The sequence below is a fragment of the Schistocerca americana genome, chromosome 2 (assembly GCF_021461395.2).
Source record: "Schistocerca americana isolate TAMUIC-IGC-003095 chromosome 2, iqSchAmer2.1, whole genome shotgun sequence".
Classification (NCBI taxonomy): domain Eukaryota; kingdom Metazoa; phylum Arthropoda; class Insecta; order Orthoptera; family Acrididae; genus Schistocerca; species Schistocerca americana.
This window is the reverse complement of record NC_060120.1, coordinates 694573118-694592322: the sequence shown is the minus strand read 5'-3', so window position 1 is coordinate 694592322 and position 19205 is coordinate 694573118. Positions and strand designations below refer to the sequence as shown.

General features: G+C 39.0%; 1 protein-coding gene across 5 annotated transcripts in view; it reads left to right on the top strand.

The window, feature by feature from the left end:
* Positions 1-14894, top strand: part of LOC124593554 (lactoylglutathione lyase) — a 124225-nt gene extending 109331 nt beyond the window's left edge. For all 5 annotated transcript variants that reach the window (XM_047131944.1, XM_047131942.1, XM_047131946.1 and 2 more), the window contains exons 5-6: positions 7501-7590; positions 14689-14894. In XM_047131944.1, coding sequence (XP_046987900.1) covers positions 7501-7590; positions 14689-14792 — 194 coding nt within the window. In that variant the 3' untranslated portion in view covers positions 14793-14894. The remainder of the gene's footprint in view (positions 1-7500; positions 7591-14688) is intronic.
* Positions 14895-19205: the final 4311 nt, after the last annotated feature.

The window sequence follows — 19205 nt, the reverse complement described above, 5'->3', positions numbered from 1 at the left end:
AACGAGAGGGAAAAAATGAAACTTTAGTGGCAAAGGAAATGTGCAGTTTACAACAACAAAACAACGTGCACGCACAAGCGTCTGCAAATAGCAAAAATATGTCAAAGGCCGTAGGGCTCGGACTGTAATTCTTCGTAACAATAAACCGCTTGCTATGAGCATGACGTCATAACTGTTCACATTAGGTTCGTTTGACCAGTTGCCACCGGTCTGTTGCGCATGCGCATTTGACTCGCGTATAAGCAGTACTTCTCCCGCTTCCCGCTACTTGAAGTTGGGCTGTTGGCTGTATCGGCAGTAGCAGCCAGATGCAAACGAGAAAAAGTTTTCTCCCGCGCCCTAGCTGCCAGATTCGCGCTTGCACAGAGTTGTAGTGGGCAGGGGGCTAGTCTCCACGTGACCCGTGTTTACGTTACGTGACACAGTCTCCTTCTCTTCGTGTACAGCTCCCACGTCAAATGAAAACAAAACGGATTTCTGTGGCCGGGAGCTATCAAGTGAATTAAAATACATTCACATAATTACGATGGACAAAAATATATTATTAATTTCAGTTTTCCGATTTGATTTGATTTCCAAGTTAGTAGCAGTCAAGCTTTAATCGCCTTGCAGAACAATGAAGTTATTTTTGCAAGTTTACTAAAGAAATTTGGCTTTATTAATCTTTCCGCTGAGGCAATCATTTTATATGAAACGAAGTGTTTCGTTCTACAGTATTGGCTAATTCCAATTGTTCGCTGAATTTCAAGTGCACGTTGTCATCTTTGCCATGAATGGCATTATGCCATAATAAAGAACCAAAAATGAGATCGTAGAGTACTGGTACACCAAGAAAATTTACATCCCAAAAACCACACAGAAAAGCTTAATATCAGATGGGACCTACTTCATTGTGAATCTGGAGAAGGCCAATTTGCATTTCAAGCCGAATTATGCATTTTAGTATGGTTTACGAAATTCCGATGCGCTTTGGAGTATTCTCTGATGCCCTGTTCTTTTATTGTGTAATGTAAGCTCTCTTAGTGCTTTATATACACGAACATGCGAGCTTCCTACCCCACTGTAGTTGCACAAGCACAGTAAAGCCTGTTTTCTGGCACTCTCTGGCAACTGGTAAATCGAACCTATTTCTAACAGTCTCCGGATAGTATTGCGAACGGTGGTTAGAAAAGCGTTACTTTCAAAGTAAATTTCTTTTTACGCAAGATGAATTATGTTACGTGTGAGAAAGTGGGATGGATATCTAAATCACAGAGTGTTCGAAACTGAACATTTTGAGGACCAGCCACTTACAAGAATTTCGAGCCGAAACATTTATGTCATGATTTTAAATTTACTGGCACATTTGTGTGATGTATCAAAGTATAACACACGCAAAAAAGATCAATATTTCATGTGAAAGCTTAGCTTCTGTTGTAGAGTGTTAATCTTCGAGACCAATACTATATGTGAAAGCTTAGCTTTTCTTGTAGATATACGGTACTGGGTACATTAATGTAAACCGTTAACTTTTCCTCTTGTGTGTTCGCGCTATGTAACCAGTGATCTTGCTATTGGCAACTGTAACACGTGTCCTATCCTCTGAATAGCTGCTGTCATCGGCTGGCGAGATCTCGTGGCTTGAGATATGACTCGCTTAGGCCGGTATTACACTAGCAAATTTCTGTGTCAAAGATATTTGATAGTGTAATAGGGACTTTGTCAAATGTCGTCCAATATTAGATCAAATCTAGGGCGTCGCTGTATATTTGATCAAAGAAACCGCTTGTCTTCTGTTTACTGCAATGTGACATGTTACCACATGGAGCGCTAGCATCGCTGCAGCGTTCTGTCGTCTGTAGTGTTTTTATAACCATTGCCGGTAAATACAATTGATGTGTGCCGACAACTACAAAATTAATAGAGATGTCTGAAGCTGATGAGGCGCTTTACAACGTGAGGCACCCTGAATACAAAAATAGATTAAGAAGATTGGAGACGTAACCTAACCCAACCTAACATAACCCTCTCCTGTAGCAAGGAATCTGAGTGTTATAGTAGTGAGCCTGTCTTCTGAAGATGTAGCAGTTCTTAAGTGAATATTGTGCTTTGTGATATGAGGATACACTTCATTGAGCACATACAGAAATATATGCTCATCCATTCTTAAGTAATTGATGTACGACTTGACGTCTTCCACTGTAAACTCACGTAACAAGTTTTGTTGAATGCTTTTATCGTGTCGTCGTAAAACCCACGGCTTCACCCAGATTAGATTAGTTTTTTCGTTCCATAGATCCGTGCTGAGGAGATCCTCGTGGATGTGGAACATGTAGATTTTTTTTAAGCTGAAATAGCAATACTAATAGTATGAATAAATACATCATTTGTTTCTATAAAAATTTCGCCAATGGAGTAGGAGGAGTTGGCCAGTAGTAAGTCTTTCAGGCTCCTTTTAAACTGATCTTTATTTCTAACTAAATTTTTTATGTTTGCTGGCAAATTATTGAAGATGAGTGTTCCTGAGTAGTGGACCCCTTTTTGAACTAAAGTAAGTGCTTTTAAGCCCTTGTGCAGATCATTTTTGTTCCTGATATTGTATGTATGAACTGAGTTGTTTGTTGGAAAAAGAGATATATTATTTACGACAAATTTCATTAAGAAGTAAATATACTGAGAGGCAGTAGTTAGTATACCCAGTTCGTTGAAGAGGTTTCTGCAGGAGGTCCGTGAATTTACTCCACAAATAATACGTATTACACGCTTTTGGACCTTGAAAACTTTTGTTTGACTTCAAGATTTATCCCATATGACATTATGGAATGAAAGTATGCAAGCTTTTTCATATTTATGTTGCCTATGTCTGCTAACACTCGAATTGCAAATACAGATTTGTTAAGGCCTTTCTGCGGTTCTGTGGTGTGCTCCTCCAAACTGAATTTATTATCAAGTTGTAATCCTATGACTTTTAAGACTGTCAACCTCGTATGTATGATTCCATTCCCCCCCCCCCCCCCCCCACTTCTTTTTCGCATTTGCACACAATGCAATTGGAGTACGTAGAACTGTTGCGGTTAAATAACAAGTTGTTGTCAGCCATCTTAAACTTTGACGAAAAATTTGATGACAGTGTAATACCCCTTCTAGCGCTACGTCAAAGATCTTTGTCTAATATATTGGAGGGAATATTGGATCACATCTTTGATCAAATCTTTGACAAAGAAATTTGATAGTGTAATACCGGCCTTACAAAAAGACATCGCAACCTCGGTTTCAACACTCCGGAAACTAACGCACTGTGTTTGGTGCAATTCGAATTTATACTTTCGTAATACGAAAATATGCAGCGTATATGTTGCTGCAAATCAAAAGTCTTTCCAAAACTTCTCTCCTTTTTTTTATTAAAAGTCTCTCCAAAACATCTCTGCCCCGTCTTTTCTTTTTTTTCCCGGGAAATTCTACGCGATTGTATAAAACGTTAACCATTCAAAGGATTGATAAGTTTTACAGTTCCGAGGGAAAATCTACGGAAAACCTACTGTCACTTAGCACAGAAAAATTGTATTTTCGCCCGGGAAAAAGCATATTTTTTAAACGGGATGTTGTTGTGTTGTTGTGTTGTTGTGGTCTTCAGTCCTGAGACTGGTTTGATGCAGCTCTCCATGCTACTCTATCCTGTGCAAGCTTTTTCATCTCCCAGTACCTACTGCAACCCACATCCTTCTGAATCTGCTTAGTGTATTCATCTCTTGGTCTCCCTCTATGATTTTTACCCTCCACGCTGCCCTCCAATACTAAATTGGTGATCCCTTGATGCCTCAGAACTTGTCCTACCAACCGATCCCTTCTTCTCGTCAAGTTGTGCCACAAACTTCTCTTCTCCCCCATCCTATTCAATACCTCCTCATTAGTTATATGATCTACCCATCTAATCTTCAGCATTCTTCTGTAGCACCACATTTCAAAAGCTTCTATTCTCTTCTTGTCCAAACTATTTATCGTCCATGTTTCACTTCCATACATGGCTACACTCCATACGAATACTTTCAGAAACGACTTCCTGACACTTAAATCAATACTGGATGTTAACAAATTTCTCTTCTTCAGAAATGCTTTCCTTGCCATTGCCAGCCTACATTTTATATCCTCTCTACTTCGACCATCATCAGTTATTTTTCTCCCCAAATAGCAAAACTCCTTTACTACTTTAAGTGCCTCATTTCCTAATCTAATTCCCTCAGCATCACCCGACTTAATTAGACTACATTCCATTATCCTTGTTTTGCTTTTGTTGATGTTCATGTTCATCTTATATACTCCTTTCAAGACACTGTCCATTCCATTCAACTGCTCTTCCAAGTCCTTTGCTGTCTCTGACAGAATTACAATGTCATTGGCGAACTTCAAAGTTTTTACTTCTTCTCCATGGATTTTAATACCTACTCTGAATTTTTCTTTCGTTTCCTTTACTGCTTGCTAAATATACAGATTGAACAACATCGGGGAGAGGCTACAACCCTGTCTTACTCCCTTCCCAACCACTGCTTCCCTTTCATGTCCCTCGACTCTTATAACTGCCATCTGGTTTCTGTACAAATTGTAAATAGCCTTTCGCTCCCTGTATTTTACCCCTGCCACCTTTAGAATTTGAAAGAGAGTATTCCAGTCAACATTGTCAAAAGCTTTCTCTAAGTCTACAAATGCTAGAAACGTAGGTTTGCCTTTCCTTAATCTTTCTTCTAAGATAAGTCGTAAGGTCAGTATTGCCTCACGTGTTCCAGTGTTTCTACGGAATCCAAACTGATCTTCCCTGAGGTTGGCTTCTACTAGCTTCTCCATTTGTCTGTAAAGAATTCGTGTTAGTATTTTGCAGCTGTAACTTATTAAACTGATAGTTCGGTAATTTTCACATCTGTCAACACCAGCTTTCTTTGGGATTGGAATTATTATATTCTTCTTGAAGTCTGAGAGTATTTCACCTGTTTCATACATCTTGCTCACCAGATGGTAGAGTTTTGTCAGGACCAGCTCTCCCAAGGCCGTCAGTAGTTCCAATGGAATGTTGTCTACTCCGGGGGCTTGTTTCGACTCAGGTCTTTCAGTGCTCTGTCAAACTCTTCACACAGTATCATATCTCCCATTTCATCTTCATCTACATCCTCTTCCATTTCCAGAATATTGTCCTCAAGTACATCGCCCTTGTATAGACCCTCTATATACTCCTTCCACCTTTCTGCTTTCCCTTCGTTGCTTAGAACTGGGTTTCCATCTGAGCTCTTGATATTCATACAAGTCGTTCTCTTATCTCCAAAGGTCTCTTTAATTTTCCTGTAGGCAGTATCTATCATACCCCTAGTGAGATAGCCCTCTACATCCTTACATTTGTCCTCTAGCCATCCCTGCTTAGCCATTTTGCACTTCCTGTCCATCTCATTTTTGAGACGTTTGTATTCCTTTTTGCCTGCTACATTTACTGCATTTTTATATTTTCTCCTTTCATCAATTAAATTCAATATTTCTTCTGTTACCCAAGGATTTCCGCTACTTCATCCCTCAAAGCTACCCATTCTTCTTCTACTGTATTTCTTTCCCCCATTCCTGTCAATTGTTCCCTTATGCTCTCCCTGAAACGCTGTACAACCTCTGGTTTAGTCAGTTTATCCAGGTCCCATCTCCTTAAATTCCCACCTTTTTGCAGTTTCTTCAGTTTTAATCTACAGTTCATAACCAATAGATTGTGGTCAGAGTCCACATCTGCCCCTGGAAATGTCTTACAATTTAAAACCTGGTTCCTAAATCCCTGTCTTACCATTATATAATCTATCTGATACCTTTTAGTATCTCCAGGGTTCTTCCATGTATACAACCTTCTTTCATGAGTCTTAAACCAAGTGTTAGTTATGATTATGTTGTGCTCTGTGCAAAATTCTACCAGGCGGCTTCCTCTTTCATTTCTTACCCCCAATCCATATTCACCTACTATGTTTCCTTCTCTCCCTTTTCCTACACTCGAATTCCAGTCACCCATGACTATTAAATTTTCGTCTCCCTTCACAATCTGAATAATTTCTTTTATTTCCTCATACATTTCTTCAATTTCTTCATCATCTGCAGAGCCAGTTGGCATATAAACTTGTACTACTGTAGTAGGTGTGGGCTTCGTATCTATCTTGGCCACAATAACGCGTCACTATGCTGTTTGTAGTAGCTTACCCGCATTCCTATTTTCCTATTCATTATTAAACCTACTCCTGCATTACCCCTATTTGATTTTGTGTTTATAACCCTGTAGTCACCTGACCAGAAGTCTTGTTCCTCCTGCCACCGAACTTCACTAATTCCCACTATATCTAACTTCAACCTATCCATTTCCCTTTTTAAATTTTCTAACCTACCTGCCCGATTAAGGGATCTGACATTCCACACTCCGATCCGTAGAACGCCAGTTTTCTTTCTCCTGATAACGACATCCTCTTGAGTAGTCCCCGCCTGGAGATCCGAATGGGGGACTATTTTACCTCCGGAATATTTTACCCAAGAGAACGCCATCATCATTTAATCATACAGTAAAGCTGCATGCCCTCGGGAAAAATTACGGCTGTAGTTTCCCCTTGCTTTCAGCCGTTTGCAGTACCAGCACAGCAAGGCCGTTTTGGTTATTGTTACAAGGCCAGATCAGTCAATCATCCAGACTGTTGCCCTTGCAACTACTGAAAAGGCTGCTGCCCCTCTTCAGGAACCACACGTTTGTCTGGCCTCTCAACAGATACCCCTCCGTTGTGGTTGCACCTACGGTACGGCTATCTGTATCGCTGAGGCACACAAGCCTCCCCACCAACGGCAAGGTCCATGGTTCATGGGGGGGGTTAAACAGGATATCCGGGAATTTTTTTTTCCTTGTCCCCATATACACCCTGATAAACAAAAACCATATCTTGTTGCTCTTCGAACAAATACTGCGCCACCATGCTTACTGTACGCCTAAATTGCAGGTGCCGTGTGTGCTCCGAAGCGAAGATTACATCGGAATACCTCTGACATGAGGTGGAGACAAACACCACAATCTATTCGACGTGTGTGCGTATCACATTGCGGCAGTGACAGGGCGAGGAACGTTTGTATGTGTGAACCGAAAACCTTAACGCTACCCGTCAACCAACCAATGGCAACAGGGCAATCCTAAGGCCAATCGGAGCGCTTCGCATCAAGTTTCAATAGTTTAAAAATGGTGTGTTGGAGACCTACAAAACATTAGTAATTTTGGTTCCCACTGGCCTCATATATCCGGTGTTAAAATTTCGTGACATAATTTTTCTCCACCCTGTACATAAAGCTCATGGTGTGAACAGCAAATGCACTTAAAAAAAAAAAGGCATTGCTTTTCAGGAAATACCAAAAATGTAGAATATTATGTTTAGGCAAGCAAATAATAATAAAAAATTGTAAGTTTGAGGAATTTTAAAATTAAAAAAAAAAGTATCATGGAGTTCCAAATAATGTGTCTTTTGTATGTTACTGCAGGTCATATTGGTGTGATGGTACCAGATGTGGACAAAGCTTGTGAGAGATTTGAGAAGCTTGGAGTTGAGTTTGTTAAGAAACCAAATGATGGTACGTATAATAAAGCTATGCCCAAGTTTCTTTATAAGTTTTTAACCAACTACCAGCCACTAAATTTTTGCCATATTTTCAAAAAAACTTGTTGTTCATTACCACTGCTGGTTTTGAAGGATTTCATTATCAGATGGTTGTGCTGGATTTACAGATCAAACTGTTAATCAGTTGTTTAATGTTTTGAGTACCATGATGCCCTGCAGTGAAAAACAGTTTTGAAATTTAAAGTAAAATAAAGGAAATACTGGAGACTAACAGGGAGAATATTTGCCACATCTGCTGACAGTAAAAGTATCCCACTTTTTTTAAAAACTAGAATGTTTTTCTCTTGTGCAAAATATTGCATTGACACACTTGTCACTGTTTTGCATTCTTTCATCAGCGCAATGATGAATGTTTCACACTAAAATATCTTTATACTTGAACACTGAAAAGTGTGATCTCGCATTAACAGAATATTGATTAATAGAACACAGATATGCTACAGTATTTACAGTAGGCACCAGATACTGGTTGAGAGGTGGCAATAATCTCGTTACTTTGGTGACAACAGCGAATATATGATGTAAATAGCAGCAGAAACTAGCTGAACATGTTAGAGAGATGATAATATTACATGTGTATTTTGACATAAATTATACGAGGAGCAAAACAAAAGTAACTGGAATCGTCCTGCTGCCCATCACGTACCTATAAGACCAGTTTGTACCGCAAGAGAATGATGTAGGACCTCTGCCAAGCAGCATCATCCAATGACAGGTGTTCTTTCTGTGGAAGTTCTTTTTGTGGGTCTGTAGTGTACTTGTGAAACAAAGAAATCACTGTAAGTGAAACTGCAAAATGTGTGTGTGGTTCTTTATTCTTATTTTTAATTAAATATTAGGCTTCTAAATATTTTTAAAAATTGTGGATCTGTAAAATAATTTATTTAGTTAGTGAGTGTTTTAAACCTAATTTTTCTATACAACAATGGCAGCTTCGAAATATTTACGGAAAAATTAGCTTTTCAACTTTCTTAATTATCTGATTGTCATGATTCCTTTGTGAATGTTGTTGCAAGTGCACTATCAGTAATTCAATTCTCATTGTTCAAGGTTCTAGAAAGACTGGTATGAGTCTCTTGTGTGGAAAAAAAAAAAAAAAAAAACACACACAGAGTATGTGACAACAAACATATGGAGGTTGATATCGCTTTTATTTGGTGAGAGCTTTAATGCAAGGAAACATTGGTATTCCTTGGTCCAATACAGAGTAATTCATTAATTTGATTAACCAAATTACCTGTGTAATTGAATTCAGAGAAGCAAATGTGTGTGTTGTAGAGATGGGCAAACTCGTTCATCCTTGAGAACTAGTTCACTGGTGATCGCTCGTTTTTGGGAACCGTTCATTTTTACTCGTTCACCGTTCATTTGTGCTTGGTATATGGTTCTTATGAAAAATTGTAAATTAGTGGTATAGCTGGCTCAAGATGGAAGGCGCCAAGAAGAGGCACTTGCCTCCACCCTGGAATATAGAGCTTTATTTCGCAACAGAATTCTCACTCACTTATAGTTTTTGTTGTGATTCTGCAAAACCTCTTGTTTAGCCAACTGTAACGTTATGTGGCTGTTCACAGTGAAATAATGTAAGGTGGCGCATGAAAAACGGGCCCGAAGTGTAGACTGCTCGCCAATTACGCAGGATTTGTTGACCGTTACGAGCAGAATAGATAAACATGTAATAATTAGGCTGTGAAGAAATAACAAATAAGCTAATGCAGACAACTTCGAAACAATAGATGACGAGTGGTAGGCAACAATGAGCAGTCTAGTACTCGGGGCTGATTTTTCGTGCGGCACCCTGTACCACTGAAATATTGTAGAAGTTATGATGTTCACTTTACAAAATGTGACACCAGAAACTCGATTATGGAATGCGGACATCATTCAGTTGTAAGTCGGTCTGCCTGCCACAACAATAAACATGCTCTTTTACCTTGGATCAAAAAAGACAGAAAATGGCCACTCGTGTGTGCCACGCCGACTTCCTATGCATGTGTAATAACAAAAAAACTCTTGCTTTTTTACAAGTATTTCTTCTGCTGTTTTTCGAAATAGTGAAACAAGCTGATATGCCGCTGTGTTACCTGCAAAGATGTATGTATTACATACCACGTAATTTTATGTAATTATAAAACACATTTTAATTACTGGTCATGGACACTGAATGGAATACGAAAAGAACCAGATGTTCAGAGTTCAAAAAAGATTTGAAACGGATCTAGAATGGGCATGCGCAGTGAATGAAATGAACAATTCTATACTGAACTATGAGCATTCGGCAGTGGAACTGCGATGAATGGCCACGCAAAGGAGGATGAGTCCGGCGAAACGAGACAGAGACAGATGGGAATGGAATGAGGCCGGCTGACTTGCTGTGTGGGAACGAGACTGACCATTTCCTGTTCCGGGGAACTGTAAGTAGAAAGTCGTGACTGAGACTGACAGGAACGGGACCGAGGGTGGAACGAGACTGGCCGACATGCAGTTGCAGGAACAAGACCGACCGTTTCCCATTTCTGGAAACTATAAGTAGAAAGCCACGACCGAAGTGAAATGTGAAAGACCGTTCCTTAGAATTCGTTCATCGCTCGTTCCGTTCATCTTGATGAACCGTTCCTTCGGGCCCGTTAGTTCGCGAACGACCCATCTCTAGTATGTTGTACAATGTGTGTTTCATATCTGTGGAGAAAACATTCCGGATGGGTAGTAGTGCTTGCTATTGACAACACAGTTAAAGCCCCTTGTAATTCTTTGTAATCGGGTCTTGAATTATGACAGTCATAGTGCATTACCATGGTATAGACGATGAAAAAGTGACAAAGGTTGGCCAGCACTTACTTTCGGGAGTTGCCACATCCACTGTTGTTGGTAGAAATACTAAATATGGAAAATGATCATTCTCAATACCAGAGCTATATGTTTTTTTTCTTCAGGAGGAAAGAGGAGTTGGTTGGGAAAGGTTGGTTGGTAAGGGGGGGGGTTACTCATCCTTGAAAGGTAGGGATTTTAAATTGAGGCAGGAACTACTGGGAATGGTGGTTGATAAGAGTCAATATATAGGTCAAGGACAAAAAGGGTATGGTCTAAGGATTGATCATTTTAGAATGATAGAATGTGAAGATGAACTGCAGCTGTAACTGGGAACTTTCGTTGTGAGGCTTTTGAAATAGTCCTAAGGGGAACCAGAACTGCATAAAAAGTTGATACGTCTGTAGTTTTTCTACAGTGAAAACATGCTTTTGGAAGGACTGTAGAAACATGTTGAGATTAGTAATAATAAGAGGCAATGGCCTCCTACACTGGTTTAGGTAATAATACAGAAGGAGAAAAAGGGTCAAAATAAGAGTCTGTACTAATAGACAAAACAGTTGTCCCACGGAGGATGTGGATCAATAGCAGGTGATAATAGAAAAAAAATTACAGCAACATAAATGCGTACAAATCACTGAACAAAGCATACAGGACTACAAAAGCTGGGATAAGATTGTTGAATGAACAATGATAGTAGCCAAAGGAGGAAAAAAATCTTCAAACTAAGAAAACATATGTTTCCAAAATGAAGAGAAAATTATTTTTGTGAAACAATGAACAATCAGTAGAAAAATAATGCTGTACAGAAGAGAGATTGATTGTTAAGACAGTTATAATGCAACAGGTGCAAGTATTACAGTAAATTTAATTTTATTGATATAGCTGATTTCAACCAAACTAAACTGGGCCATCTCAAAATGCAGAGCAATTTGGCTAATGATGTCAAACCTGTTGTATCAATAAAATGTGAGATCTGCCCTGTGCATTATGGAGAAAATCATAATTCAAGATCACAGTGTCTCCTAATGACACAGTGCCACCTTTCTATTGCAGTGAATGCATAGAGACAAAACAAGAAAGTCTTAGAAAATTCAGTTGAGAAGAATTGTAAAAACTACAAGAGGGCAGAAAAGTTGGCCAGTAATAACCTTAACAATGTGCAACTTGTCCCCTCCCCCCTCCCTACCTCTCCCTCGAGATCGGGTATTATTTATTATTTTTGTCTTTAGTGCATCTTAGAAAAGTGATTATTGACCTGCCTTTCTGTTTGTTTGTAATTACTGAATTTTCAACTTTTAGACAACAAATCAAAAAATAGAAAGTTTTCTTCGGAGGCGTGACATACATTCTATGAGCAGATATTCCCAGTGCAGTACAGTCAAAAAAATAATTGGGGTACGAAATTTTACAGTTTACTTCATTTTGATCCACTAGAGACCCAGAATTTTTTATAGGAAACAGCCAGTGTGTATTGTTCATGCCTTTGCTTTTTATCTGTATTAAATTTTCTGCAACATTAATCCAAATATCTCATTCTTCAAAATTAATAAAAGAACAGTTATACTCACTAAATACAAGAAAAATTGTAATAAGATTATGATGGCTGAATAGAACGTCACTTGACCCCAGGCTTTTAAAATAGAAATACTTCAATTTGTGGTAATAACGGGAAAAGTGTCATCTTAATCCAAAACCTCCATACCTGTTCATAAGATTTTCTGGCATCCTTATGTCAATAGTGTTACTAATTGCTGCGGTACTCATCATATCTTTTTCTGATTGTATTCCGGGTAGTACTCAGCCACAGCTTATTTGCTCGGCTGTTTCTGTTAGGTGTGTTAGTCATATTCCCTGCCTGTTCTGATGGTTTATGTCACATTCACACACAAAACGGAATACACCTGTTGTTGGAGGCCTAAATTTTTTGAAACCAGTAAATGAGACCTTATATCTGCATTAATGGGTGTGGAGTTGATTTAAGCAAGGCTTACAGTGTAACACTCATGTTGCTCGTCATAGTCGTAGAATATGAATATCTATGGAGTGAGCATTCAGATGCGCAGAACAGAATTGTCACTAACACATGTTCATTGCTTCAAAAGTCACATGACTGTAATTTATCTATAAAAAGTAACTGTTCCTCCTTTCTTGTATTTTGATTTGATTTTTCTCACCCCAGGGATAATCCTGTGGATTTACTGTTGGCTTTCTTGTCCTTTTTTTACAACGAGATGTAGTTCTTCCATGTGATCCTGGAATTCCACAAAATTATGGAAGCAGTTTTCATTTGTTTGACGGCTTCAGCTTCACAATGGTTTTTATTTGTAGTATGGTCTACTGGTGGTGTTTTTTTAAAAATTGCTGTTCACTGTTGACAGTTACGTCAAAAAAGTTGGTACAGGTAAAGGTAGAGATCAAATGATTCCTTGTAGGGCATCTACCAGTTCATCTGAGTAGGGATTCATTTCTAATAATGAGGAGCTCTCATTGAATCAATGCCTGTTTTTCACACAATTTCTCCAGGAAGGCAAAACTAGGCCTATCTTGGATACTGTGTAACATTTGCTTTCTGTGTATGAGCACCTCTAAGATTTTCAGCTTCCAAATTTTCTCCCAAGTATTCCTGTCTCTAATTTGATGTCTACTTAAACCGTGCAAATTTGTGGGGACGTGTATGTTTATTGAAACCAGAGAGCTTTGTGGCACGCAGAGGGCCCGTTCTACGACCTGCTGTATTTGACCAGCCTCCAGTAGTCCTAGTATTCTACCCTTCATAATGTCCTAAATATGTATTCTTTGAGCCATTTTCAATGCACAGTCACTATTAGCACATCTGAATGTGTCTGCACAGTACTCTAACGTGCACCACACCTGCCAGCGCAACTGTGTGACGACCACAGGTCAAATGCACCAAATCGTCACACCCCGAGGTGATTTAAACCCGCGAACCACCCGCCAGAGCATTGTTTCACCATGTATCAGCATTATCCTTAATTTATGAGCATGAGTGTACTACTTTATTATTTCCATGAAATTTGAGTTAAATTTTTTGGAGGTTTGTGCAACATGGTGGCTTGTGGTATAAGGAACCACAGACATACATTACATCATATACAGTATCATTGGTGTCACTGAAGCTATTCTCAGTTTGTTGTATCCCAGATACCAGTAGTATTTAAATAGGTTAAGTAAATTTTTGGGAGTTTAATGATTAACTGACATAGGTTAATCGTGTGCATTTAACCAGTTTTGATCAACACCCCCCCCCCCCCCCCCCCCACACACACACACACACACACACACACACACACACACACACACACACACACACACACACACACTCTAGTATGCTTGTTATGAAAGTGATCCTATAAACAGTACTCTGCTACTAATCATGGGTAACAAGTATGTCTATTTGTTTGAGTGCCCTTACGAAAACTGCAGTCTGCTGTAAACGTCTGTATATGTAACTTGATGCTCTCTCATAATGCTTCTACACTGAATGTGTTAAACTCAACTAGTATGTAAATATTTGCTCAACTGAAGAAATTCTTTAAACCACTTCGTATAGCTTCCAATGCCATGTCATTTCAGAAAATCATGTTAGTACCACACACAAACTTCCTGAAACCCCCATCTTACCTCACCAAATGCCAGGCTTCAGTAAAAGCTACGTGTTTGCCAATCTAGTAATATATGTCTGTAAGGGACAGACTGATATTAAGCTTTCATCAGTTGACTACAATATTTTGTGCCATTTCTAATCTGGGAATGTTTTTCATATGTGATATGATTCAAATTCACAGTTGAATATTGGTTTTCCCCTTGCATTTCATAGAAATGAGCTTAAGTCACACAGGTTGCATGAAACCATTATGCGACCGAATGTTTTTCCCCTGCACAAACCTCAGACCATCACACAGTTTTAATCTGTCACGAAGTTTCAAGGGAGTTGTTATTAGTGACTAAACAAAGTAATTTGTGTGTGTGGGGGGGGGCGCTAAATTTTCTTTTGCTCACACTTAGTGCAAAGTAGATTATTTTTTTAAAACAAATTCGCATTTAGTCTGTCATGTTATCCCTGATACTCAGGAAGTGTGGTTCCAAGAAGCTCTACCCAGTTGGGCCTCACTTTAGTGTTTATAATTTTCATTTTTTTTAAGGAATCTGTAAATTTCCTACATTTCAGATATTATGCCTTGTACAGTTATTGTGATCCATGATGTCCTTTGTTTTTCAGGAAAAATGAAAGGAATTGCTTTTATTAAGGATCCTGATGGCTACTGGATTGAGATACTGAACTGTAACAACATGGCAAGTTTAGTGGCAGCCTCAGGAGTGTAATTTCTGTGCCATGCCAGTGTCATATGATTTATATTTTTGTGCACATAAAGTCTGTATATTGTAACATTTTTTTTTGAGAAAATAAAGCATCTTACATTATTAGACACTTTAGTTACTGGATCTCTCAGTCTCTGCTTGTCTTGTCCTACCTGCTTGCTACTGCTGCCAGCGCACGGCTAATAGAGGCAAAGTGACCTGGGGTTGGCCTTTGTCCGAAAACTGATCACAATGTCTCTCACTTTTAGAATTCCTGTAAGTAAATCTTATCTTTAACCAGTTTCAATTCAGTCTCCCTCTCCTCCCCACCCCCCCCCACCCCCCACCCCAATATTTCAGAACAAGTGAACTAGATTTTACTGCAACCTCATGTGTCTAAATGTAAATAAATTTCTTTAGCCTGTTTGCATGTACTGTTATGAACAAGCTATTCATTAATTGGAGTGCTACATTTGGGTCACAAGTCCTTACGACATGAAAATTTCCTCACAATGGGCTTGTTAATTTCTTTGACCGCCGTCTCCTTACACTTTAATCATGTAATAATACCTTGTCTCCAGCAATGAATTCCTTTCGATATTGAGCCTGATAATATTCCTTATTCTTTTCCTTATTAACACAGCTTGCCATCTGATGCATCCCTTCTTTAATTTCCATTACGTAATCATCATAGTGGTATTGCATTTTGGCCAGATCACACTGTAGAATACCATGTATGTTGCATATTCTTCCGAACTCAAATTGGAGCGAAGATGGTGTGTGTTATATTAAGAAAAGTGACAAAATGCATCATTCTTCCCAGTTTTCCTGGCTCGTTCCCACAAAATAGCCCGCCATACTTTATGGACTACAAGAAGCACACTAATTTTTATTATTAGACTCCAATGCCAGACTAAAAAAATCTTAGTTTGTAAAACCGAACCAAAAATCATCATCCTCATTCTTTTTCTCTCAATATACACCACAATATTTTTTTTATCCATTGAGACACTTGTTTGATTGTCAGTCATTTTAAAGCTCCCTTCAGTGGGTTTCACTCCTCATACATTTGTTCCATTCCTCACTCATACTGTTATACACTACATGGCTTATTTATTGAGACATTAAGTGGTTACAATTGTGAATTCCCCGTCTGTTTCTCTTTCACAGAATTTTTCAAATGATGATTGCTAAACTGATCTAGAACCAGAAGGGAACTCTTCTTCAATGAAGCACCTTTCCTTCTCTCCCACATTGTTATTCCACAATTTCATATCAGCCGTGTCCATCCAACCTTTGTCATGTAAGTGAACAACAACACCTGTCAGTATATCAGAAGGTTTTGGCATTGTTTTGCACTTGGAAATTATCGTTGGATTAGGTTTAGTACTGCCAGCACAATATGAAAGGGCAACAGTTTAGTGCATTTTTTCATGTCCACCTGTTTTTGCAGTTTCAGTACCTACCATGGCAACAGTTCTGTTATTCGGTGCATCAAATGTCACAGGAGTTTCATACATATTTGCTATTTGGCTTAGTTCCACACTGGTTTTCTTTTGATGTTGAATAATAAAGTGACGGAAAGATAATATTTTCACTTCCTACTCTTGCGGCATTTTCTGAGACTTTCAATCTGCATGCTATGTCCACGACACTTCATAAACCTGTAGCACCAACCAACTCCATCCTTAATGTCTGTGAAGTTCCACTGTAGTGCTGGCTTATGAGTGTGTATTTGAATTATTTTCAATGTCATTGAATCCATTTCAATATGTCATCATTTAGTTTTGGCCATTTTGCATTCAGTCCTTTGTTTGCACATTTAGTCTCCCTCAATTTTTTCGTTTCTTCTTCACTAGCCCACCAATCGCGAATGGTTTTTTTTTTTTTTTCTGTTAGTGGGGGCCAAATTCCATTTAGCTGCTCTGTTTCCATGTTGTTCTGCATATGCTATTACTTTCAATTTATAGATTGCATCATATGAGTACCTTTTATTTTTTCCATGACAAAACTAGTTACTAATAAAAATATTGTACTGTTGCCAATAACACAAATCACTTTCAATTCAAGTTCACTGGCACCGTAGACTGCAATGACGTATCATAGGCTAGACAGTGTTCTGGATTTGTTATGTCGGGACAGGAGGGGATAGTGTTAGCAAACTTGTGAATCCTTGCAATTCATGTTTGTTTTATCAGTGCACTGCTGCTGCCAGTTGAATCCAATGTAACCAGATACAGAGAGGTTTTCCAAAGCATTGAATATATGGCCGTTTTTAATAAGGCTGGCAGGAATTTTAAATAAAGTGCTGTATATTTGTATATTAATTTAGAGTATAAGATTCACCTGAATTTAAGGGGGAAATTTTAAAAGAAAAAAGTGTGATTTATTGCCCGTAAAATATGGTAGATATTCCGTTATCGTTCATTGTGTTCTTTCGATTGTTCCATTCATTTGTGGACAGTACACAAAAGACTGAATCTTCTTGATTTCATAAATGATAAACCCTCTTTACAATGTCACTTAGAGTGTTTGTTTCTTGGGCACTCAATAATACTGATGTTATTCTATAATTGCAAATTATTCTCTGTACAAAGACTCTCACTATTGTGTCCACATCCTGTTGTGCTATAAGCTCTGCTACAATAAATTTCGTGTGGGCATTCTGAAACATTGGGATGTATCTATTCCCTTTCTCTGTTACCTGATGCGGTCTGACTTTGTCGATATCACAACGAGCAACTACCTGATTACTTATTTTGGTCAGCACTAAGGGCATCTTCAGCTTATTCTGCATAGTCTTGTTCTTCTGACAGCTCTCAGAACTTTGAATGTACTCTCCTACATCCCTCTTCGGACCCTCCATGATTAATACAGCCATATGTGTGACTGATTCCTTGGTGTTCCTGATATCAATGAATTATTTCCCCACCTCACTATTTGATGGCTGCTGGTTGTTTTATTCCTCATCATTGACCACGTTCCTGATAACTGCAGCTGTGTCTCCTGGTATACGCAACAGTTCATCTGCTGCTATGTTTTGCGATATGTATTTGTATATTATCTCATAAAGTCATATTCTGCCAGTTTAATACTGACTTTCATTAATCTTGACAACGGGTCACTTATATTTGCTAACATTTCAAGGGTTTGTGATCAGTACATACAATGAAGTTTCTTCTACACACAAGGTCAGTAGCGCTTCACTGTTTACACTATGGCTAAGAGCTCTCACTTCATGGTTCAATATCCTCTCTCAGTTCAGTGTTCTGCTACAGAGGCAATGGCTAAGTCCTGGCCTAATTCCCCTTGACTCAGTAAGGCACCACTCTACTGCTTGCTACTGTGTGTTGTAATTATGAACTGCATCGTAAAATCAGGATACTGTAAAATCAAAGACCAGTCAACAACCTAGCATGTCCTAACTAGTCCTGACACAGGCTTACCCTAACCCATCAGGCAGAGCCACCTGTGAGAGCAGTCTTGTCATACCGGCTCTCTCATAATACCATACAGGCATGACCACCAACCAGTTCTCCACGCAAATGAATGATCACTGCCAAATTGCCAACAGCAGAGGTGACCACCAAGTGGGAGAACACGCTGCTGAGCACATGTTCGATTTCAATCGTCACTTCATATCCAGTGCCATCTGAATCTGTCTCCACAACAGTACCTTCTCTACTAGTCACTGTCCCATTACCCAAAGTTCACCATACGTTTTCTCCAGCAGGGTCTCTCTCTCCTCCCCCCCCCCCCCCCCCCCCCCCCACACACACACACACACACACACACACACACAAATCCACTCCATCATAACATTATGTACTGTGGACAGCTCCCCCCTGCCTGTGGCCAAAACAAGCTCACAGTTGCCTCATTACGCATGCTGCCTCTCCCTTGCAGCCATCAGCCAATTTTTCCCTACACTTTCTCCCACTCCCCACCTTATCTCTCCCCTTTTTCTCTCTAACTGATACAACCTCTCACCTCAGTCAAACTACAGTGTGCACAATGTAGTCAGCCAGAACAATGACTTTTAATTTATTATTTATCTTTACTTTTTATATTTATTTTACGCTAAGGACTACCCATTACTGTATGAGCATGTATTTACTCATGGAAATCTATATGACGTTTCTTATTTCAAGTATTATTTCAAATGTCATGCTATTTATGCATGTTGTGTTCAATGCCAATAATTGTTTTATACATATTTATGTTAAATCCTCTTCCTGCTATTATAAAAATTTGCACGGTGGAGTATTTAACTACACAAAGTGTATGGTTTTACCAGTAGCAGTGCCTATCACTGTGGAAAGTAGTAGTAGTGGAGGCAGCAGCATTCCTGTGTGCCTGGATGTACATGCATACCTCCTCGCGCAAGAGGACGCGGAGGTAGCATGAGGGGAATATTTTCCTCCGTACATGTGGTAA